General features: G+C 37.3%; 2 protein-coding genes across 9 annotated transcripts in view; both read left to right on the plus strand.

The window, feature by feature from the left end:
- The first annotated feature begins 230 nt into the window (after window positions 1-230).
- On the plus strand, window positions 231-6326 carry LOC123673139 (transcriptional repressor CTCF-like). 4 transcript variants are annotated; one of them, XM_045607579.1, is made up of 12 exons: window positions 231-481; window positions 975-1118; window positions 1262-1452; window positions 1508-1667; window positions 1759-2082; window positions 2141-2277; window positions 2404-2554; window positions 3372-3526; window positions 3614-3881; window positions 4909-5211; window positions 5539-5678; window positions 5766-6326. In XM_045607579.1, the coding sequence occupies exons 2-12, from the start codon at window positions 989-991 to the stop codon at window positions 5832-5834; spliced, it is 2028 nt and encodes a 675-aa protein (XP_045463535.1). In that variant the 5' UTR covers window positions 231-481; window positions 975-988; the 3' UTR covers window positions 5835-6326. The 4 variants fall into 4 exon arrangements, with proteins under 4 accessions (XP_045463535.1, XP_045463536.1, XP_045463534.1 ...); XM_045607580.1 differs by having other exon boundaries at window positions 476-604; window positions 973-1118; XM_045607578.1 differs by lacking the exon at window positions 231-481 and having other exon boundaries at window positions 690-1118.
- A 5219-nt stretch (window positions 6327-11545) lies between these two features.
- LOC123672799 overlaps window positions 11546-25461 on the plus strand; it is a 109873-nt gene continuing 95957 nt past the window's right edge. Inside the window, exons 1-10 of one of the 5 annotated variants that reach the window (XM_045607089.1) lie at window positions 11546-11818; window positions 14564-14693; window positions 18694-18988; window positions 21216-21396; window positions 21668-21968; window positions 23130-23221; window positions 23287-23505; window positions 24024-24404; window positions 24522-24910; window positions 25049-25403. In XM_045607089.1, the coding sequence (XP_045463045.1) occupies window positions 11803-11818; window positions 14564-14693; window positions 18694-18988; window positions 21216-21396; window positions 21668-21968; window positions 23130-23221; window positions 23287-23505; window positions 24024-24404; window positions 24522-24910; window positions 25049-25403 (2359 nt within the window). In that variant the 5' untranslated portion in view covers window positions 11546-11802. Of the gene's footprint in view, window positions 11819-14563; window positions 14694-16103; window positions 16206-17515; window positions 17676-18693; window positions 18989-21215; window positions 21397-21667; window positions 21969-23129; window positions 23222-23286; window positions 23506-24023; window positions 24405-24521; window positions 24911-25048; window positions 25404-25461 lie in introns of those variants that run through there. The other 4 variants (XM_045607093.1, XM_045607092.1, XM_045607090.1 and 1 more) reach the window with 4 other exon arrangements.

The following is a 25461-nucleotide window of genomic DNA, read 5'->3' on the forward strand; positions in this document are numbered from 1 at the left end:
AAGACAATGTTTTATTCTTCAATTATTTATTGTTGAAGAGTTTCTCAACGCTTAACACATATTCATCGTAAATATCCAGAATCTATTAAATTCTCATTAAACTTGAATTACCCTGCACCATTGAGTTCAATAATCTGGATAATTGAATCCGTGAATTGAAAGAGTAAGAGAGAAAACTCTATGGCTTAACTTACATCTAGTATGATGAATTGATTCAGTTTTCGTGTTATAAGGTTAAAAGAAGTGATCCATAAGTTAAATTTACTGATACAATCAATTCTTCGCTGGTGGAAATTCGTACAGGTTTGATGCCATTAATTAACTGCGCGGCAAAATTCAAAACAAGAACATCGCTCAATACACAACCGAACAGGATTCTGCGCAATTGGTTGGCGTCAGACTTGGCCGCCATCTCTGATTTCATTTTATAGTTGGTGATTTTAGTGATACTACGCCCTCACAGGACAATCTTGGAGTTAAGGTAAGAAACAAAATGTGACGCTCGAAATTCATATTTTACAGAATGTTCATCTATCTTTTCACTTATTTTTCGAATTTTTGACAGTTTCTTATACACTCAAAGTAATTTATATCAACGAAAAAAGGTAATATGACAATAAATTACTTGAAATATAGGAGCATTCAAAGCAGTTGAACTCGTTGATGACAGCGCCTTCAGTGATAATTCGTTGAATTTTTGTTGAAATGCCCCCTACGAACAAGTTCCTAAGTTATTTGTCAAACGTCTTGTAATTAATTTCATTAAATCCTCACATAATTATCGAAATTTATCCATTCAGTGTGCAAATTACTGCCGAAGCCGTTATAAACTGAAAAATGGCGTCTATCTCTCATTGTATAAAATTCACAAGGCTTACGTCAATGTTTATTGGCTTACTTATTCTGTTTTTCTTCAGTATTGACTTTTGCTTATGTTCTCCTTGATGGATTTTTGATAGTGTTTGTGATTTTAGCAAAATAGTGCAGGATGGCTGCACACTTTCAACCCAATGAAGTGAAATTGGAGGAACAGTCTGAGAATGTTACTGAAATTCAATCATATCTGGCTGGATTTCAAAAAGAAATTGGCTCTGATGTAACTATTCAACAAGTGTCCGGTAAGCTATTCGTGAACCGTAAATATCACAACAAATATTATAATATTCTTCATTTTCATCTAATATTTTATAAATAAGAGGTTAGGTTCTATAAATCCTTTGCTTTAGTGCTAAAAATTTATTTCATTTTCTGTTTATAACAGATGATGTGGAAGATGAAGAAGAAGGCACATATTTTGTTGACCAAGCTGGTCATTACTATTTCCAAGCTAAAGGAGACGCACAACCGGTTATGACAGTGGTTTCCACCCCTGGATTGTCTTCTAGCAATGACGATAGGGAAGAATATATTATAAATGCTGAAAATGATAAATCTGATGGAGATACAGAACATGTGAGTCTTATTTGGTGTTTGTTTTTCTTTAGATATTGATTTAATTTTTTTTTAGAAAACATCTGGTAATATATTAATTAATACTGGAGACACTTATCAAAGGGTCTCTTTAGTACCTTCTGATGATGCATCTGCAGAAATGAGTTATGTTTTAATTGTACAAGACCCATCTGATATAAAAGATGGAGAAGGGGATGGTGATCAGGATATGGCTGGTTGGTATTAGTCTCTTGTTTTTTGTTGTCCTTTAATTTGTACCAACTTGTAAATATGAGACTTCATTTCTATTTCTATATTTGTTTTTAGTGTATGACTTTGATGAAGCTGAAGAAAGTGGTGAAGTTGTTGATTCTGATATCGAAGACGACAAATCAAAAATCGTAAAAATAGTTCCACGAAAATCTCAAGTAGTTGCTCAGGCTCATATGTGCAACTATTGTAATTACACTAGTTCTAAGAGGTATCTATTATCCAGACATATGAAATCCCATTCTGAAGAAAGACCACATAAGTGTAGTGTTTGCGAAAGAGGATTTAAAACTTTAGCTTCTCTACAAAATCATGTGAATACGCACACAGGAACGAAACCACATAGTTGCAAATTCTGCTCAGCTGCTTTTACAACTTCAGGTATATTATTGTTGTGGAAATTGAGAATATCTATTTGATTAACAAGTTTCCCTTCTAGGTGAATTGGTTAGGCATGTTAGGTACCGCCACACCCACGAAAAGCCACATAAGTGTGATGAATGTGATTATGCAAGTGTTGAACTATCGAAGCTGAAAAGACATATAAGATGTCACACCGGAGAGAGACCTTATCAGGTGAGAATTTTTGATCTACCTAACTAGGTTTGTTGGCAATAGTGTTGTCTAGAACCTTTTAGAGATGTGCAGATGACTGAACAAGGTTGAAACGTTGACAATATTTTGATTAATCGTACTTTTCAGTGCCCTCATTGCACCTATGCTAGCCCAGATACATTTAAATTGAAAAGACATCTCAGAATACACACTGGAGAGAAGCCGTATGAATGTGATAGGTGTCCGGCTAAATTCACACAGTCCAACAGTTTGAAAGCGCACAAGTTGATCCATAATGGTGAGTTGTGATACTTGCATTTTGAATATACAGGGTGGCCATTTGAAAACGAAACAGACGAGATTACAGACGAAATAAAGTTTTTCGATAGAAATGCTCGGACAGGTCTATTTCTGTTTCGAGGGGGACAACTTGAGATGTAGGTTACGGACGCATAGCGCTTCAACCCTTGCTACTACAACCCTCACCCCCAAATTTTGAATAGGGAAGATGGGGAGAGTGATACCTCATTTGAAAGGTATTTTTATACTGATTTCAGCACAGTAATTGTTTTTTCATTTTATGCATTAGTTCTCGAAATATTCTTAACTAAGTATTTGAAAATGAAGTAGTGTTTTCATGGCACTTGTAGTGTTTTGTGAAAAATCGACATTTTGAGCTTCAAAAGAACCATGACTGTGGCTAACTAACGCATGAATATTTCGAGAACTAATGCATAAAATGAAAAAACAATTACTGTGCTGAAATCAGTATAAAAATACCTTTAAATTGAGGTATCACTCACCCCCTCTTCCCTATTCAAAAATTGGGGGTGAGGGTTGTAGCAGCAAGGGTTGAAGCGCTATGCGTCCGTAACCTACATCTTAAGTTGTCCCCCTCGAAACAGAAATCGACCTGTCCGAGCATTTCTATCGAAAAACTTTATTTCGTCTGTAATCTCGTCTGTTTCGTTTTCAAATGGCCACCCTGTATAATTTTATCATCTAGTTCAGTGGAGAGAACCGTAATTTTGAAAGTGTTATTTTGTGTTCAGCAAAAATGAACTTGAACAAGTGCGACTTTTCGTTAGTTCTTTTCTCATTTTTCCTCTTTTCAGTAGGAGAAAAGCCGGTATTCCAGTGTGAACTTTGTCCAGCCACATGTGGTAGGAAAACCGATCTTCGAATCCACGTTCAGAAACTACATACTTCGGATGCACCGTTGAAGTGTAAGAGATGTGGCAATTCATTCCCCGATAGGTACAGTTACAAGGTATGTGAATTTTCATTGTTTGTAGCGTTCGTATTCGTAAACGTCTTGTTCTAAAACGAACGTTTAATCATCATTCCTTTGTTTCAGTTGCATACCAAAACTCACGATGGTGAGAAATGCTACAAGTGTGACATTTGTACTTACGCTACCATTTCTGCCCGACATCTAGAATCGCATATGCTGATTCATACTGATCAAAAGCCTTTCCAGTGTGCGCATTGCGATCAGTCTTTCAGGCAGAGGCAGCTCCTCAAACGTCATGAAAACTTGTACCACAACCCAGACTATGTACCTCCAGTACCAAAGGAAAAAACACACGAATGTCCGGAGTGTTCCCGGGCTTTCCGTCATAAAGGTTAGTTATTCAGTAATATCAGTAATAGATTTTATCAGTTGGAATCGGCTAGATCACAGTATTTGAGAATCTTGAAATTAATGGTCTTAATTTTCGAAGGATTCTAAAAAATTACTCTATTTCACTTGAAACATCAAGATTTTCAATGAAACAAAAGTATGAAATAAAGCAATCTGCCATGTTTTCTGAACACCATAGACATACATGGGGTATGGTCCATATATCACCTTGGTTACTATGGTTAGTGAGTTGGTGGTCCGTATATGTCAAATTCCTCAAAAACCGATGACAGCTTCCTCAAACTTCTTTTATCTGTCACCAGAGCAACCGTACTTTTATTCTGGTTAGGTTCGGTAACCACGCCCACTCAGCGTGGTAGTTGTCATTTTAATTTTCAGATTATTGTTTATGAACATTTTCTATGACATTTAACACTCAAAAACTTTTTTATTTGAATTATGAACTAAATACGCTTCAGAGCCATTAAGAACTATTAGTTATTTACAAATTAAAAGAGATCAACCACTTATAACCTCCAAAATTCTGTCAAAAAAAAATTTGGTTGACCAATGACAAGTGTCAAGCGGTCCGTAAATACGAGGCAGGTTACCTGAAACATTGAAAACCACTAGTAATCGCTCTGAAATTCTCGGCGATATACGGACAATACCCATGGTTAAACTCTAGTCAATGTCTGACATAACCTTACTTTGTGTCGTTTTGAAATTTTATTACTACTGCTAGCGAATAGATTGATTTTTGCATTATTTGGCTGTTCTCTGTTTACTCGTAGTTTAGTGATAGTGAACCATCACCCAATATATTTTGTTGACACTCTTCGTTCAGGATAGATATAAAATCCACAATAAAAGGTTATGGCAAGGTTTATTTAATCCTTACATCAAAAACGGAAATTACGTCACCTTTCAAAATCTGTCATCTACTCTATTATCACAGTAGCATCATGAATGAACAAGCACTCAAAAACTCTTCTCGAGTTTTTTCCTAAGATGTCGATTAATTTCAGGAAACCTGATCAGGCACATGGCTGCCCACGATCCCGATCCCAGCATCCAAAAGAAACAGCTGGAGCTCAAGTTGGGTCGCCAAAAGAAGATCCAGATGATTGACGGACAACAGGTAGAGGTGATGCCTGGCATGAGTTCTGAGAACGAAGAAGAAGAGATCGATATGATGGCGGTGGAAGGCTCAGATGGACAACAATACGTTGTGTTGGAAGTGATACAACTCGGGGATGGCGATGAACAAGCCATGGTTGTGGGAGAAGGATCGGGAGAGATAGTCGGTGATAGTATTTTGCCCGATCATGGTGAGTAGTACTTTGTTATAATGACCATGAATCGATGACTTATAAAGCAATATTGTAACTTGACATCTATTGAGTAGAATAGTTGAATTGAATGTACAAATTTAAGACTCGCCCTGTATAACATAACTGGATTCGGGCCGGCCATGTTGGTGATGAATTTCAGCATTTTGTAGTTCTATTTCCAAAATTTTTTATTGCATTTTGCTTTATTGGAATCATTTGTGGATCAATTCGATCTTTAAGAAAAGCTTATTTTTTTATTGATTAATTCGATAAATTTGGACTCATTCAGGCAACTAATATGTATAAAACTGTTTTTTTTTTCAGATCTGAATGGAGAGGATGTGATAAAAGCTTTACAAACGGCCAGAAGAATTTCTAAAGGTGAAAGCGATGAGGAAGCAGAGACTGACAAGAAATTCAATCCTTCAACACAAACGGACATGATGAACTGTTTTGGTTTTGACGTAAGTGTTTGACTTTTAGCTATATTTTTTGTAACTTTCTTTGGTAACAATATTGAAACATTGATTTAATATTTTTAATTTTTTCAGGATGAAGAAGATGATGAGGAATCAGATTCCAAAGAGAGAACAATCACGTTGCTGGGTGGTGTTAACTAATTGTCGAATGTTGTTGGGAGGAAAAGTTGTAGAAGTGTTCTTGCTCTAGGTGTACATTTTGTACATATATGATAAACTTTTCCCTTTGAAAATTTATATTGTTGATTTTATTATCTTATAGTCTGAAATTGTACATATTCAAGTCAAGCATTTTACTCGATTACAGTTTTAGTGATTTTTCATATTGAAATATATTTTGATGAACGTCCATTCAAAGAGAAATAATAATTTACATCTGGATTTTTTGTGATGTAATGGGGTATTTTTGGAAAACTTAATTTTTATGATACTTCCCCCTTAATTTATTTGTTATTTATGAACCAAATTAGTTTGATGGCTATGGAAATGTTTTCAGTGCAGTTGTTTCATTTGTAATTTATATACTACAAAGATTGATTGTTTTTTCCAGTATTTATTTCAAGATTTTTCGAGGATATCCTTTTTTTTTTTTTTTTGAATATTGGTTGGTCAAATAAATCTTATTACACAGTTCACATGTTTTTTTATTTTATCCTTATATGGCAATATGAAGTGTTGTTTGGGAAATCTTTTTTTTTTAATTGGAATTCCAAAAAAAAAATTTCATAAGATTTGAAAAACGTTACTATATCTTGTTGAAGATGCATAACAAATTTAACAATGTTAGTAGCTTTGCAATCTTCAAATACTGCGATCCAATGCAAAACAATATTAATAAAGAGTAAAGGTTATTTTTTGGCTAGGAATTTTTTTAGGTGAAAGTTATTGATAGTTGATGAGATGCATAGAAAACCTGGTGTCTACTTATACCTGTAAAACTTTCAGACAAAACGGGAGATTTTTCAGATTTATACCTACTTGATTTCCAAGGATCGCGTTTTTTTCAGATGGCGCATACATCGTTTACATTTGACATTTCTCTCAATTCTCGACTCTTGTGAACCAAGGGCGTAGATCTTTTTTTTCTTAGGGGGGATAATCGAAAAAAAATTTCTGACGACAACTTTTACTCATATCTGTAATTTCAAAAAAAGAAGTTTGATAACGAAGTTTGAACCAAATTGTTCGAAATAATTTTTTTTATTACTAATTCCGTTGTTCTTACCTTATACTAGGTGTTCTCAAATTAGAGTTACGAAGGAAAATGAGAAATTACTTGGATAATTTTGAGAAAAAAAAGTTTCACGAATATGAGCCCACAAACGCTTTGCTTTCAATATACAGGTTGTTTCTAGTGTGTCGTACTTTTTGTGATGCTTATATCAGTTTATCAAATATTTATTAATACTCGCTACAGATTGGGTAAATCAATACCAAAACTTATAATTAATTCATTCATTAGAGCTTACTAGCTGGATCTTTATAATAATTTGGATTTTCCTGAGGATTACTAGAGAGATTTCTTCTCGAAATCGATAGCAGATACGACAAAACTATAACAAACCAAAAAGTGTAATACTGGACCAGAGTTTTTTCTACATTTTTCTAAACTAACAGCCATTCACCAAAATAGTTTTGGAGGAAGGAAGCAGGCATCCTTCCAAAAAAAAAGTATCACCCTGTAGTTTGCATTCAAAATTAGCATATCACATGGTGAAAACTTTAAACTGGAATATCTATGGCCAATTCAAATTTAATATCTTGTGAAGGGAAGGTTATACGAGAAAAAAACATAAACTTTAACACATGTATCTCAAAACAAAATGTTTGGGGACTCATATTATAGGACTTTTTTTCTTAAAATGATCCGGCAATCTGTCATTTTCATTTGTATCTCCAATTTAGGAATAACCGTATAATTACCCCCAGTATCCCCCTATTTCTACGCTCTTGTCGTGAACTTTGAGTATAGAACAATAATATTTTATATTGTATGGTCTGTCATTATATTCCATTCATTTGAGTAAAAATTCGATATGAACTGAATTGTAATTTATTGTGAATGTGTCTAAAATCAGTATTTCCTTTTTAAACGACGCCTAGCAGATAGCAGGAATTCGAAAATTTTTGAAGAACGCCCCTAACAGAACTCTGGTGAAGCAGAACACCAAAGTAACAGGTGGGTCTCTCAACAAGTCTGAAACAAAATCGAATCAGTAAACACACCAGGTATTCTATGCATCTTAATAGTTGACAATATTGGCGTTATTTAATAAAATTTATTTGTTTCTCATTTGTAAACGTCAGTTTCCAAAAACACAATATTAATCAAGAAAGTTTATTTTATCAAGTCACTAACTTGTAAAACTGACAGTTAACTTGCAAAATTTTTACAAGTTAGTAGTATTATTTACATTAGAAAATTTTGTTTTATCGTCATATAACGTATTTTTCCATATCTTCTACATCATTCATGTTTAAGGAGAGAATTTCGTCACATCGACAACATACCTTGGCCTTTTTTGCCGTATAACGCTCATTTTTTCGTTTCAGAAACGCTATTATCTTTTGAAATCTGCAAATGACAACTAAACGTCATATTTTTCAATGAATTTTTTAAGGAAAACAAACCTGCGAACAGGGGCATTTTCTTTCATTTCCAAGCAGCTTTTCAGCTTAGACCATTTTGCCCATAAAGTATTAGGGCTGAATCTAGCTGATAGTTGATTCAAGTAGACCAACAAAACATCTTCAGTTACCCCAATCACACTATTTTTGTTTTGCCACTTTTTGAAGTCGTCGTATTCTCGCTCGTACCTTGAAGCTGATTTTGCAGGTAATGAACTTGAAGCTACACTACTGGCTGCCTCAATAATTTCTTTTGATACATTCATTCTCGCTTTCGCCAAAACAAATGTAAAGAAAAATAAACAGACATGTTCATGACAACGCTTCCATAGCTTACATAGACTTATATAAATATATGTCTATGATAGCTTACGACATTTGAGACAAATTATTGAGATTTTTTTGGAATTTATCTAACCTTTTTACAAATGAGAAACAAATAAAATATAAAACAATACACGCAAGGTAACGGGTTTTACTGGCTCAAGGAGGTAACTGACTCGCCTGCGGCTCGTCAATTATATCCTCCGTTCGCCAGTAAAAACCCTCTTACCTTGCTAGTAATGTTATATACTATACCATATTTCCATTGAAACGATAGCGACACTTCATTTCCTTTCCTTAGAAGGGATGAAATGTTCACATTTCCAAGGAAACAACAACGCAATTTGATGCGAGCGCCATCGGAAACAATGCGGAAATCAAGTGAAGTACCGGCGATCTTCTTAAAATCCAAGAAGGCCGGTCACTTCAAAACTCGCCACTTTTTCAGGAGTGAGTGAAGTGAATTATGAAATGACAGGATAGCCTCCGACAAGACGTTTACTTTTAGTTTTTTTTTTCGACTTTACTTTCCTATGTAATTTGTTCAGAATGCCTTTCCGCGTACCGGTTAATCGAACGAAATTCCTGAAGACCGACTTCAAGGAGCCAGATGACTTGGAGAACCACAAGAGGGAGCTGCTAGCCACTAAAAAAGCTACAATATACCAGATACTGAACGAAATGGACGTATACTATGGGATGTCCGATGGTTTTAATTACAATTCTTACGGTAGATACGCAACGTCTAGAAACAAGCACATTAGGAAGCCCGTAGGACCTTTGGAACTTTATAGAACCCCACCTGCTGAGAGTATGAAATTCGGTTTTTGGATGAAAGATCCAAGTTTGAAACCGGACCAGTGGTTTCAACCGAGACAGTTCTACAAGAGATGGACTACAGATGTCGTTGAATATGTGGATACAGCGTTGAGGGTCGATAAGAGGTTCAAGCTTTGATTATCGAAATTATAATCGTGTTTTTATTCAAATTTGTGAATTGTGTTTGCTCTATTACGAATAGCAGATTAAATAATCAACTCGATCGGATTTGTAATCATAGAAATGTTGTGTATTCTTTTTCAATGCTCTTATTGAATTTCTATGGTTCTGAGCATGCGATCAGCTTGAAATTTTGCACGGAGATTGAAATTATTATTTCAGATCAACACCCAAAATCTTAACTCCATCATCAGTCTTGTTTTTCGATATTATTGGGGAATTTTTTTATATTCATCTTGAATTTTCGATGATTACCGGTTCAAAATTAAAAATTTACATTGTTTAATGGATTCGGTTCCAGGCTTTATTGTAAAAAACCGGTTATACATTAATGATTCAAATTATTGTCCACCGCTAGCAACAACTTTCTCCCATTTTCGGGCAGCGTACGAATGCCACGTTGAAAAAACTGGTCATCTTTTGGAGTGATCAACGAATCAATTCAATTTTTTTACTTCTTTATAAGACCAGAAGTGCTGGTCAGCCAGGCTGTGTGCCATTGATCGAAACAAGTGATAGTCCGAGGGAGCAACGTCTGGAGAATACGGCGGGTGGGGTAGGACTTTCCATTTCAACATTTCCAAGTATGTCTTGACCACTTTCGCAACATGGGATCGAGCATTGTCATGCTGAAAATCACTTTTTCATGTCTCTCCTTGTATTGCGGTCATTTGTCATTCAATACCCGGCTCAAACGCATTAATTGCATTCGATAACGATCGCCTGTGATTGTTTCAGTTGATTTTTAAAAACTCATAATACACTACGCCGAGCTGGTCCCACAAAATACTGAAAGCGTAAATATTCGATTTGACCATCGACGCGGAAACATGGCCGGGATATCCCCATGAATTTCCGCACTTGGAATTATCGTAACGAACCCATTTTTCGACTCCAGTCCCAATGCGATGCAGAAATCCATTCCGCCTGTGCCTTCCAAGAAGCTGTTTAAAAGCAAATAAACGCCGTTCAACATCTCTCGGCTTCAACTCGCACGGCACACAATTTCCTTGTTTCTGAATCATTACCATGACTTTCAGGCGTTTTGAAATGGCTTGTTGCGTCACTCCCAATGATCCTGCCAATTCTTGTTGCGTTTGACACGAGTCTTGATCAAGTAATGCCTCCAATTCTGCATCTTCGAAAATACCTTCTCTAATCTTCCGCCATGCTGGTCTTCGACGTCAAAATCACCGTTCTTGAAGCGTTGAAACCACTCTCGGCACGTTCTTTCACTAACAGCTGCCTCACCATAGGTATTTGAGAACATTCGATGAGCCTCAGCCGCAGATTTCTTCATATTAAAGCAGAAAATTGAAACCTCCCGCATATGACGATAATTTGGCTCGTAAGCTGACATGTTTAATCGAGAATAACTTTATGATGCAGACACAAATCGACTAATCTTTCGATGGCGTTATGTTCACAAATACTTAAGCTTATTGTATGACATCTACGATCTATTTATTTCGACTACCACTTTATTCGAGAAAAAATGTGTTTTACTGGTGAGACTCGGGATTGAATAAATGGTTAGCTGTTCTATTATTTTATTTCTCCTAATCTTGTGTGAATACTTACTAGGCGCATGAAAGAACGAACGCTTGAAAGCTCCTGAAGTTGAGTCAGTGATTCACTCGAGTTTTTTATACTAAATACAAATAGCCCTGTCTCGAAAAAATGAGTTCAAAAATATTGTGACTGTGAGACTATGCTGTCTAAAACTTCTTCCAGTTTGTATGTACCTCATTAGCCCAAACTACACAGGTTCATAAGGATTGGAATTCTTGCAACAAATGCACCAATGCAACTCTTTTCCAAAACTTGGCGCAACTCTGGCTCTTGCACTGGATTTTGACCAGCGTCTTCCACAAGCGTCCCAAGTGTTAAATAAAGACGCTGAACAGGTGTCAGACCAAGTTCACGTAGCACGATACCGTCGTTTCCGTGTAAACGACGTTGCTTCTCGCTAGGCGTCGGGATGCCACAGCGACAGTGCCGGTCCGCCAGTGACGTAGATGTCGTCGAAGTTGTAGATACGCCACCAAAACGCCAGTGAAGACGGTTCGAGAGAAAAAAAAGTGCGGTGCTGGATACGAAAACCCTCTAGTTCCATGGGACTATCTACATAGCCTGAGATCGTGCAAGGGTACACAACATGAAACTGCTCACAGGTCAGTGTCGCCAGAATTTTCCACGTTTTTAACACAGTTTTAACGAGTATAAAATACCAAGCGTAGCAGGTCAGCTCAACTGATTTTTCTGTAAAAGGCTTTGGCCGTCAGTTCAAAAGGTTATCGGTGTTATTTTTCCAGTTAATGGTGCAGGTAGAATTTAGGGGAAACGTCTAAAAATAGCCGGTTGGAATATTACGCGTCGCCAGAACAACTGAGAGAGAAATAACATTGTGCAACCTAGTTTTTTTAGACATTTCTGATCATCCTCGCCAAAACATTCGGTAAATAACATGTTAGCTTGAGATGCCGTGGAGCTCGTCGATAAAGATCCGATAGATCAGGTGCGAATTGATAGGTAACAAGGATCTAGAATTGGACCGCTGTCAATTGGTGGGCTACTGAACGTTTATAGAAGAATTCTTGCCAGGGGATTTTCTACGCTGTTCAGTCATACTTGAAATCCTCCCTAAAATTTAGTCAAACTATTCGTTAAGAAAGAAATCATAGCAATCACCCATCCAGGTAATGACCTCGCTCAACGTTAGCTTTTCAGAAGATGAAGACCACAGAATTAAAGGTCTTGTAGATATGTCTTGGAAGAAATATATGGAAGATTCGATGCTTCACATTTAAGTTTGTCTTCTATGCATAAGATTGTTTCAATATTCGTAGTAACTGGGGCCTGCAGATGTGATGATGAACTGGTAAAAATGAAAACTACAGTTGTAGAGTACTGGGGAAATGTTATTTTGACAAAATTCCTGATAGAAACAGCAATCCTTCACAATAATTGGATGATTCACAGTTCCTTTGTTCGTCATGGAAAGTTGTCTGTGAAATCTTGATTGGAAATGTTTTCAGAGTTTGTACCTATCCTAACATTATTAGGATTATTACCGACAATTACAGACATGTTATTGACTGGTCTGGAGAAATTCGTCTGTTGCTTGTATAGTAATAAGGAATACACAAATATAAATGACTTGTTTTCACGAAATGCTCCCACAGCTGCAATTTCATACTGGTGGCCCATGGTCTAACTAACTCTAAATTAAATATAAAAGCAAAACAGTGTTGGACGGGGTCAGTATCTGGATGGGAGGCCTCACTGTTTTACGTATTTGATTTTCTTGGAGAACAGTTGATTTGAATGTTCAATGCAATTTTAAGAGTATGTAAAATCATATAAATAAGGCCGCAAAAACTTCCTGCCACTTTTTCTAATTATTTTCAGTTTCTAAGCTGTGTTTTTTGAATTTTTTCTCAGTATTCCAAAATCATTTTCCCAAGATAAAATAATAGTTAGTTAGAAAAAAACGACTTTGGTACATTATTTCCAATAATATCAATATATTTCGATGATGAACCTGTAGAAAGACAAAACTTTTCCAGATTTTTGCTGAATCCAATGATTCCTGTGATCCTAATTAATAATCTCAGCTGGAGGTTTGATTTTGTTAGCGCAAGTTATAAGTGGGCCGGACTATTCTAAATTTAGATACGACACAAATAATTTCCATGGATTAAAAGCATCTTTACTCTTGGATAAATTGAAGCTGTAAACAAGATTAGTAATTAGAAGGAATTCAGATGATTTCTGTAGGTAATATCATCTTGCTTTCCGTGAGCATAATTACAGGCTTTTGGAAAAATGCCGAAAATTTTGGGATATGCAACTCCGGGGATTTTTCTATTTCACATTTTTTTGGTGAACGAATTCGTGAAATTCAAAACTTTTCTGATGCGTCCATAGAAAAAATCAAGCAGTTTTCGGGGAGTTAAATTATTGAATATTCCGTGAGTATAGTTGTATGTTAACAATTTTAAATATACTGTGCAGGTATGAAGTATGCAACCCAAGAAACAACCTAAATTTACGTATTTATGAGTTGATTCGAAACCAAGCCGTTGAATTCTTAGCGCAGACTGGCCTTATTGTCACAAAGTAGGAACAAGCATGAAAAATATGTTGCCATTATGAAATGGCAACGTTATGACATAATATATTGTGGGCTAGTTTCAACAAGATACCTACATTGTGGTATATTTATTTTATAACTGTAATCCCTTCTGTAAGAATCTTATATTTTGAAGATAATATACCTACATTGCCGAGCAATTCCTTTAGAACTACATCTATGTTGAAAGAAGATGTGCTAACTGTCTCATAAGAATCCAAAAAAAGGGTTAGGGGAGCACTCACTGATTGTTTGCCTTTATCACTATTGCTTCTCTCATGTTCAGTGCAATAATATACTTCATTTCAAGAAACAACCACTAATTCTTCACAATTATCTCATATTAATTTGACATGTCAGCTGTTACGCATTTTCAGATAATACGTTAAGAGAGGGTTCACAGAATATCTAGATATCGCTGACATTCGAGAACATAAAACTAGAAGTCCTTGCCAATTTGCTCTCAAAGCGAAAAGAATAAAATAGTGATTTCATTTGGCAGTGAATGTTCTATGAGAAGTTGTAATCTGGATATCTCTTTTCCATTCTATGATCACTTTATCACCAAGAGTGATTATAGAATTTCTTCTACCTTTTTTAGTTTTGAAAGCAATAACATTGTTTCATTAGTATAGGATCAATTTATTGGAGTTTATTAGTAGATAGGTACGTCTAGTAATCTCCAGCTATTGTTTCAGAATGCTACCGGTAGACGGATTTTAGTGAAAATTATCCCTATCCCCATTTTATCGCTGTTACATTTAGCATTACTATTTTTTTCTAGGAATATCTGCCTACGAATTACCTCCACGATTTCGAGATGAAGGATCACAGTACACATCGGTCAAGGAGACATCTACTGTCACACTTGAGGCCGAGCTTTACCATGTTTCAAAAGACACTGATATTGAATGGTACGTACATACTTTTTTATTAGTTTATTGGCTGAATAGATTTGGGGCTAATATAGATAGTACATGAAACTTTAATCCAGTGTACGGAGGGGCCACGGAAAATTTCAATGCCTTCTTCATTGAAAAGGGAAAGATTCTTGAGGTGTTTACATAAAAATGCGGTAGGGTTCTTCAGATTTTTTAGATGGTAGATTGCAAAGTAATTTATGTGAACAAATGATATTCAAAATCTCATTGATAAAAAATACGAACAAGTGTGGTATCTTATCTAAACACAAACCGTACGAACAGAAATCCAACTACTGTTATAAGATGTTGTCAAGCCAGGTTTGATAATGTCCAAAATCGAAGAAGAATAGGCACCGGACGTCGAAGAGGCACAAATGAAGCTCGAGATGTACTTTCAAGACTTATGGCTATTAGAGACCGATTTGCGAAAACTCGATCTTTGGCTGCTGAGTGGTTAGGAGAACAAGGCCATCCTGTAACTGCTCGAACTGCGCTACTTTCAAGAAATAGTGGAGCCATATATTCTACCTTACCTTAACCGGCTCGAGAATCCAATATTTCAGCAAGATAATGCCCGACCTCATGTTGCCAGAGTTAGTTTAAACTTTTTCGAAGCGATCCATATGAATCTTTTGCCATGGCCGCCCAGGTCCCCCGATCTTTCGCCCATAGAGCATGTTTGGGACGTAATGGGTAGAAGGCTTGGAAATTTATCCTAGCACCCACGGACTTTGGCGGCTCTGAGACATGAAGTACAGGTAGCTTAGGATAGTATCCCTCAAAAAGAAATAGACCATCTTATTGCATCAATGCCGAGACGTGTTGGGGAGTGTATAGATAATCGCGGTGGACAAACACATTATTAAAAAATTTGTTGAAAAAATCGTAAACCCTTCGTTTTTTTTTCTTCAAATTTTAATCAGTTAATCCTCGCTATACTATCTATGTTTTACCAAGAAAATTTTTAAAATTTAAACAGTTCCTTCTGGGTGATGCAGTTTTTTTATCAGTTAGTATATTTAGTTATCGTTATATAGTTTCTAGAGATGATTGAATAGTTGTTGAAATGGCGTTAAAGGTTACACAAAACTGTGGTTACTTCAACCTCAACTGTAACCTTCGTTTTGATGCTCTGCCTCAACACCAAAGACCAAAAACACTACTTTCTGTCTACTAAACTCAAGAAACTTTGAGGCCGACCCATAAATCTGATCTAGAATACAACAAACTCCTCCCAAAAAAAATTGGCCGAGATGCTATTGACATTGGGCCGCGGTGACAGTAAAAATTCGGTTCTCTCCGGGCCGTACGCCGTTAAAAATACCCAGGGACGCCTCCGACGGGGGTCTAGAGCGTCTCGACGTCACGATAACAAACCTCCGACGGCGATCGAGGTCCAGTCGTTGAGATGTCGAAAGAACGCGCGTTTAAAATTCGAGTTTGTGGAAATTCGAAAGTTCGACGCGTGATGCCCTGATTTCGCTGTTAGGGATTGAGGTTTCGGTAATGTCTATAGTTATTGGTTTGTTTGCACACCCTGTAAAGGGGTATGGTGGACGGGGAAGGATGAGAGAGAGCGTTAGTTTGGGGGTTACGTAAATATGTTTTTTGAAGGAAGTGGAGCAGTTGTTATTGCTTACAGTTTTTCACTTAGTGGAATAAGAACAGCAGGAAGGAAACTAAGCTCAATCTTTCAGTTTAGAAGTTTATTTTTAGACCATTAAGGCTTTAAAAGTGAAATATTGTATTTAGCTATTTCGTTGAGACAATTTTCTCTTCAAAAATCCATTCTTTTGATATCTATCTACATTTTTCAACACCAAACACATCAGCTTATAATGAGAGCCTTAAAGGAAGAACAAGAAGCAATATCATATTCCACGATCTATGATCGTATTGTTATTAATGTTTTTTTTATCTTATCCCTCGCTTTTAGTTTTCGTGTATTTGATTCTGCTAGCAATAAATTTCATTCAAATAGTAGATAAACCTTTTGAATTATTTGGGGAAACAAATAAAGCTCAATTGATATTTTTACAGATTCCTTTTCCGATAGATATGTCATGGTTCTGTGAGCTTTAACCTTTAAAGCTCATTTTGTAGATGCGGTAAAGCAATCGATTTCACTACTGAATTTCATGCATCTATTTTCGGTTCATATGTGAATAGGAGTGGCAAGTGGCAAGATTTTGGCTATTGAAAATGACTAAAACTGCATTCATAATATTTGAAAATGATTCCACTTCCTCGGCCATAAAATACGTTTTTACGATACTCTGCTTGATTTTTCTATGTTTCTGATGGCGCTATCATTATAAAAGATTGCCTACGGTCGGAGACAATGAAATTTGAGGACGATATTCGTCATGACCCTTGGACTGAGTTTACCTCTTGTAGAACCTAATTGGCTTGTTGAGACTTCAAACCAATCCTGAAAATTGTGAGTCCCTAATTTTTTCACAGTCAGACGAACAGAAATGAAGTAGACCAAAGGTAAACTCAACAAAATCTTTTGATACCATTTCCAGCTAAAATTCCACAAATCAGAGGCATTTGAGCAGGATGTTGGCGCCCTGTTACCTAAAACAAGCGCGCACAAAGAAAAATAAACCCAATTGAAAACATCGATGACATAGTGACTCACGAATGCAGTAACACGAATAAATTTAGTTTGCCATTAGCACAGTCCGAAAAATTTGGCTTAAACATAGAACCCAATATAAACAGACGCTCTCTCATATAGGTCATCTTTATGTTTTCTATTTCCGTTCACTTTGTATTCGTCCATAACCCGTTTTTGTCCTATTCCATAGCAGTTCAATCGCGCTATAATGAAAAGATCGAGATTGAGGACTTTTTGTGATAACAGTGACGTTCAAAACCAGTGATGGGTCAGAAAGTTTCGAAGTGTTGCAAGTGCTGTAGCTCCAAACACGTGAATGGTGCGAATTGCAAGGAACCAGGAAGTGATGCGTAAGTTGAAGAATCCTTATTTATAGAGGATGTTTGTTATTTCTGGTGACCGCAGACAATATCTGGTCCAGTTGTTCTGACTTTTGAAGAAGGCAGCTGTGGGGAATGTTAATGTCTTGTCTTGTGATGATTAGATGTTTCCGACATATTTATGAGTAGTATTTTTAGATCGAGGAGAGATATAGAGGCAGTTAGGTTGAATATTGCATTAGGCTAGGTTTGATTATGGACCAAAGTTTGTTCTTAATGGGACCTTTGTTCGTCAACATTTATCTTTTCTGCCAGGTTTTTTCTTGAATATATATCTCGATACCTTGGATGCAGTTATATCTATTCGATGAAATGAGTATACTGTTCTTTGTGGGCATCCCAAATCTGTTTCAGGCTTTTCATTTCTAAATTGCTAACGCTCACCCTACACTTTTTATTGTATTGAATGAAGAGCAGGTTTTATGCTATGGAAAACTGTAAGTGGACTAGTACTTACAGTTCTCCAAAAATGTAGATTCAGAAGAATATATAATAGAGAAAGTGTAGTTCATTAAGTCAATAAGCAGAGCAATGATTTATAAGTGTTTAAAAGATTCTGTTCCATCGACAACAACAGTTGAAAGCTGGTGAGCTGTCAAAAGAAAAAAATTCCCACAAAGGCTTAGCCTGTCCGTAGAATCAACTTCTCTGATATTAGAGAAGAATGATCTCAGAATCATGACGGTTAATGGAGTAATTTCAAAATTGTTGGAGATTGTGGAAATCAAGTATAAAAATGAGATAACAATGAATATTTACGTTTTAACATTCATAAGAATGACCCCAAATTCATTTTGTATTTTGGATGTATTGTCTGACGCCGTTGTTTTCTGCAAGATGATCAGGATAAAAAACAACTTGTTGATGTTCACTTTCAGGATATCTCTTCATGCACCATTGAGAAAAGACAGAACGAACACTATTTTTTAATGAATATAGTCGTCTTAGTTTCTCCAAAATCTACAATTTTCTTTTGCGTTTGTTCTAGGACAAAAGACGATGCACCATTGGTGCCCGAGAAACGAAGAAGGCTGCGGATCACAGGAAATTTGGTCCAGCTGACCTTGGACAACGTCCAGAAAGATGACGCCGGAATCTACAGGGTCCAAGCCAAGTCTCCAGCAGGAGTGGCGAGCAGGGACCTGGAGCTCAGAGTGTCGAATGCGACATCTGCTGAAGATGACGAACCACCAGCTTTCATACGTAGACTGACAGATCTTTTCGTGAAAGTTGGAACGAGGACTAGGTTTCTGGTGGAGATTCGAAGTAGTTCTGAGCTTGTGGTGAGTTTTCTTTTCTGTTAAGGTTCCGATGAATGTGAAGCGACTCTTTGCTTGCTTTTCGATTTTTGTCGAACTATAGTTCAAGACAACCTTATCAGTTTCAATCATTGATATATTCACATTAACCTGAGCTGATTGTTTTTCTTGGAATTATTTTCTTAATTCTATAGTTTTATATCGTTCACGGAAAAATTCCATGTTTCATATGAAGATTGCGTTTTCTTGCCAACTGAAAGTTACACTTACTTCAATTGAAGAACGCTCAAACAAGTTTCACACATTTCTGTTCGATAAATATTCCAAAAACCAAATTTAAAAAGAGAAAATTGTGAAATGAAAGCAGAATCCCTAACTCAGAAACTAATTGAGCTAAATCAGTATGCTACAAATATTTTATTTAGTACTAAAGGGTGTTTTTTTAGAGCTATAGAACTTTAAATTGCAATAAAACAACGATGGATTATTCGATTGACATAAATTTTATTTATCCGCAAGATAATCTTGTGGCATTACATTTTTAATATGATTTCTGGCATATGCCTGGCTCGGATGCAGTCCAATCTGGACGTCCAATTTTCGATGACTTTTTCCAACTTTTGTGCCCGTATATCGGCACTAACACGGCGAATGTTGTCTTCCAAATGGTCAAGGGTTTGTGGCTTATCCGCATAGACCAATGACTTTACATAGCCTCACAGAAAGTAGTCTAGTGGTGTTGAATCACAAGATCTTGGAGGCCAATTAATCGATTGTGGCAGGAGCTGTGTGACATGTTGCGCCGTCTTGTTGGAACCACAGCTCCTGGAAATCATGGTTGTTCAATTCAGGAATGAAAAAGTTAGTAATCATGGCTCTATACCGATCACCATTGACTGTAACGTTCTGGCAATCATCGTTTTTGAAGAAGTACGGACCAATGATTCCACCAGCCCATAAAGCGCACCAAACAGTCAGTTTTTTTGGATGTAACGGTGTTTTGACATACACTCGAGGATTAGCTTCACTTCAAATAAGGCAGTTTTTTTTGTTGACGTAGCCATTGAACCAGAAGTGCGCTTCATCGCTAAACAAAATAAAATGGACGTATTCCGCACAGAACCATTATTTTCGAAATAAAATTGCACTATTTGCAAGCGTTGTTCAGGCGTGAGTCTATTCATGATAAATTGACAAACCAAACTGAGAATAAATCACTTAACAGCTGTAAAATCGGTTGCCATCTTGAATAGTGATGCCAACTTAAAGTTATATACCTCGAAAAAAAACACCCGTTAAAATAGCATTACAAGCTTGAAATTTCATGATTGTGCGTAGTCAATTTCTATAAATACAAATTCTTCAAAATTTGAATCTTCGATTTTTGCCTTTAAAATTCATGGATCAACCTTGGAGGATCAATGCGGTACGCAAAACTGATTTTTTTTACTAAATTTCATGCGAAACTTTCATAGTTTGACGGTTGACCAACTTAATCTATAGGTACATACCAAAACAAATAAGGAAAAGGGTCCATACCGATCATAGGCAACTAGGTTGAACCTAGTTGAAATCGAAGTATCAATATCTGGCCTCTTTTCTATTCGAAAACGCTCTACCGATCTACCGTGAATGAGAGTTTGGCACGTCAACAGTACGTGGACGTAAGCCATTAACAACTGACAATGGGTTGGAACAAGATCACCTCAGCTGGCAGATATTCAAGAATTGAATCGTTAAAATATTGTAATATGTTTTGCACTAGTATTCATTGAATGATGAATAATATGTTTTCGGCTTCATGTTTTGATATAAATGACAAATGGTTTTCAGTCATTTAGATCAAGAAGTATTTTATTTGTATGCATTAGAATCTGTGAACGATGCCATATGGTAAAATGTAGGATATTCTATAGTGGAAATAGCGCAGAACATTAAGAGAATTGAAAATTTCCATGAAAACAATGGGTGGTATCGACGATGCAAAAAATTCCAAATAAAATGAGGTCTGCCTCTTCTAATTGACCTCTTCTAATGAAGCCTTCTGTTAATATTTGTTTTTTATCATTTGGGTATGAAATATTCTTACATATGGACTCAGTAGTACCTACAACAGAATGTATTCGGCTTAAAGCATATTGAGCTTTAATAGTATATGCCTGTCAGCAGTCCCACAATGATCCAAAGCTCAGCTTGTAGCAGCTGGAGAATCTTCTGGTATAAGTATAATTGACATACAAATTTTTTCAAGGTTGATTGGTACCACAACGAAGAACCCATAGAGGAGGGAGAAAGGCTAAGGAAAGTAAGCGAAGGAGGTTTTTATTGTTTGGACGTAGCTCCAGTGACTGCTCAAGATGCCGGTAGGTGGGTCTGCACCGCTAGAAACGCTTCTGGACAAGCTTCCAGCTCGAGTCATCTCAACGTACTTGGTGAGTTTCCTAACTTTCAATCTCTACTCATCTTACTACCAACCAGTCAAGAATTAAAACAGTTAGCAGTTCGCTACTTGACGTTCTATCAAAAATTATAGAGTTGCTGGAAACTATATGGTTGAATCTTCAGGTGGTTTACTTAACCTCAAATGGTGATGATCTAAGGTTGATTGTTTTCTTATTCCATGAGGTGGTACCCAACTATTGGGATCTTATCCATATTTTCCTTATATCCGATCTTCTTAGACAAAACTGCTTCTTCTTCCAGTACCAAAGACGTACAAACCACCCGAGTTCCATGAAGAACTACGTGCTCTTCTCACAGAACAGGGAACCGTTTCTCTGGAGTGCAAGGTGGTCGGAGTGCCAACCCCACTCCTCCGATGGTTCAAGGATGGACAAGAAATAAGGGCTGGTGACGTTTTTGCCCTGACTGCCAACCCGGAGGATCCCACGTCCCTTGGGACCTACATGTGCGAGGCTGTCAACTGCATGGGCAGGGCCGTTTCCAGTTCCAAGCTGCATGTGATCGGTAAGGGCGAGGAGGGGTACAAGACATCGACAGAAAGGTGAGTGTACTATTCCATGTTTTTTTAAATTATTTATTCATGGTGACCTAACTGCAGATAGGGTGTGATGTATTCAGTGATCGAATGACAGGTAGTTTTAACAAGTTGCTAGTCACTGACACCTTTTTTCAGATCAGATGCTTGTTGGGCTGTCTAGGAGCTCATTGTATTCGAATTTCGTAGTGAAGGGTGTTTTTTTTAGAGCTATAGAACTTTAAATTGCAATAAAACAATGATGGATTATTCGATTGACATTAATTTTATTTATCCGCAAGATAATCTTGTGGCATTACATTTTAAATATGATTTCTGGCATATGACCGCCATGGCTGGCTCGGATGTAGTCCAATCTGGACGTCCAATTTTCGATGACTTTTTCCAACATTTGTGGCAGTATATCGGCAATAACACGGCGAATGTTGTCTTCCAAATGGTCAAGGGTTTGTGGCTTATCCGCATAGACCAATGACTTTACATAGCCCCACAGAAAGTAGTCTAGCGGTGTTAAATCACAAGATGTTGGAGGCCAATTCGCAGGTCCAAAACGGGAAATTGGGCGGTCACCAAACGTGTCTTTCAATAAATCAATTATGGCACGAGCTGTGTGACATGTTGCGCCGTTTTATTGGAACCACAGCTCCTGGACATCATGGTTAGTCAATTCAGGAATGAAAAAGTTAGTAATCATGGCTTTACACCGATCACCATTGACTGTAACGTTCTGGCCATCATCGTTTTTGAAGAAGTACGGACCAATGATTCCACCAGCCCATAAAGCGCACCAAACAGTCAGTTTTTCTGGATGTAACGGTGTTTCGACATACACTTGAGGATTAGCTTGACTCCAAATGCGGCAGTTTTGTTTGTTGACGTAGCCATTCAACTAGAAGTGCGCTTCATCGCTAAACAAAATAAAATGGACGTAGTGCGCGATACGTATTCCGCACAGAACCATTATTTTCGAAATAAAATTGCACTATTTGCAAGCGTTGTTCAGGCGTGAGTCTATTCACGATGAATTGCCAAACCAAACTGAGAATAAATCACCTGACAGCTGTTAAATTGGTCGTTATCTTGAACAGTAATGCCAACTTAAAGATATATACCTCGAAAAAAACAGCCTATATTAACTTGAAAATTATTCATTTTTTGTTATTTTAGTGCAATTCCATCTGGACCACCCCCGATATTTACACGAGATTTAAAAGACGAATCGATCAAAATCGGCGATCCCTTATCACTATCTTCTCAAGGTGAGTACATTATTTGGGGATCCCCCAGAATTCTATTATTGCCCCTTTTCAATTTATATTCGTAGTGATGGTGCCACCGTGGCCGAAGAGTATCACGTGGTACAATTCGGAGGGTAAGATAGAGGATAAGCCTGGAGGAAGATATCATCAAAGGGCTGATGGTTTAGGAGGGTACATGATAGATGTCAAACCGACCGAAGCTGCTGATCAAGGCGAATGGAAATGCGTGGCAACAAGCGCAGACGGATCTATGTCCATATCGAGATGCGAAGTCAAAATGACGAGTGAGTGTTTAACTTAGAATTGGAAATATTTTAGGTCTCCTATTTTCTTTTTGAATCCCTCATCAAAAGAGTATGAGATAAAAGTTACTTTTTGTCGAACTAAGATACAACCACATGGATACATCAAACTAACTTAGTTTCTATAACGTAACTAAGATATTTTTTCTGATAGCCTTGTTATTGAATAGACTTGAATTCGAGCTGATTGAAAGCTGAAAATTTTGGAATATGTGAACAATTTTTTCTGTAACTCTACTATTCACAGAGTCAATATTTATCTGATGAATTATTTACTGTGCTGTGTTGGTGTTTTTATCTGATGCATAGCTAAGAAAAGAAAGATATTGATCAGAATAATAAGAGAATCTTCTCAAGTTTCAGCATAGAACGATCATTAGCATGATGCAGCTGAAAGACCTTACAACCATTTCAAATAAAGCTACCATGAAGTTTTAAGAATGTAACGTCCTTATTGGCAAAAACTGAACCTAAAATTTGTATTTTTTGGTCTGCTCCAGTTCCGAAATATTTCAAGAAGCCCCGTTTCATGGACAGCCTCAAGGCCGTCTTGACGGACGAAGGGCTGGTCTCCTTCGAATGCAAGGTTGTCGGATCTCCAACGCCTTTACTCAGGTGGTTCAAGGATGGCCAGGAATTGAAGCCTGGCGATGTATATCTCTTGACCGGTACGAACTCCCTCGGTTCCTACTGCTGCATTGCTAGAAACTGCATGGGAGAGGCTAGGAGTTCCGCAGAGCTGACGATCGAGGACATCCAGAGCCATCTGAACGACGAAGAACGAACGCAGCTGATCCTGAAGAGCCAGGCCCCAAGGATTCTTCACGGATTGAAGAGCTGCGAAGCGAAGATAAACGAACCTTTTAGATTTAGTGTGCAAGGTGAGTATTTGAAAGTGAATCTTAAATCATAGGGATCATATCTTAATATCATAGGGATATTTCAAGAACTAGCTCACAATATACAATGAGTTTCATACTTCCATTCTAATGTTTTAGTCAGTGTAACAACCCCCTTGGCGGAAGTAGCATGGTTCCGCGACGACAACACCATAGAAAACGAACCCGACAGGTACATCCCCATCAGAGAGAACCTGGGGGTGTACCACTTGGACATCGCCAGAGTGGAGTGCATCGATCAGGCGGAGTGGAAGTTTGTAGTGACCAACGAGTTTGGTCATTCAGTCACCACCTCTTTCCTTAAGGTGTTGATTCCGAAACACTTCAAGAAGCCGAGGTTCCTGGAGAACCTCCGTGCTGTCTTGTCCGAGGAGGGAGCAGTCAATTTGGAGTGTAAGGTTATTGGAGTGCCTCAGCCAGTGTTGAAGTGGTACAAGGATGGAGTGGAGCTGAAGCCTGGGGATATTCATAGGATAACTTCAGGAGAGGTGTGTCCGCTTATTTTACAGTTTTTAGTCGAAATTGATCTGGAAATTTGGTTTGTGTTAAAAACGGGCATCGAAAAATGCTATTTGAAAAATCTCGATTAGCTATCAGCCTCTCTATCTAAATTCTGTTTTGTACAGGGTGGTACTTGCTGCCTGGGAACCTACACCTGCGAAGCAAGAAACTGCATGGGTACTGTTGCATCCTCCGCTTCTTTGTTAGGCTTCGAGGAACAGCAAACCAGAGCTCAACAGCAACGTATAGAACTGGCCAGAATTCCATCATTGTCTACTATACACGAAGAGAGGACATCGCAACTCTACGACACCGCTCACGGGGACCAATCTTTGACCATCGATGACAGGGGAGAGATTTCCTTCTCCTTTGATGGCAAGGACGTATCAGTTTCCTTATACGAAACCCCTGATTTGACCGAAGAAGAGGCCATCCAGATTGTAGAGATGTACGCAGACCAGCTATCAGAGCATGTATCAGGTAGGATTTGTTTGTTTATTCGCCTTCTAGGTTCTAGGAAATCAATAAACTCCTCTAC

Source organism: Harmonia axyridis, chromosome 2 (assembly GCF_914767665.1).
Source record: "Harmonia axyridis chromosome 2, icHarAxyr1.1, whole genome shotgun sequence".
Taxonomy (NCBI): Eukaryota; Metazoa; Arthropoda; class Insecta; order Coleoptera; family Coccinellidae; genus Harmonia; species Harmonia axyridis.

Coding starts and splice junctions, on each gene's coding strand:
- LOC123673139 (XM_045607579.1), top strand. CDS start 989: ATGGCTGCACACTTTCAACCCAATGAAGTGAAATTGGAGGAACAGTCT. Junction 1,119..1,261: donor AACTATTCAACAAGTGTCCG/GTAAGCTATTCG, acceptor TGTTTATAACAG/ATGATGTGGAAGATGAAGAA. Junction 5,679..5,765: donor TGAACTGTTTTGGTTTTGAC/GTAAGTGTTTGA, acceptor TAATTTTTTCAG/GATGAAGAAGATGATGAGGA.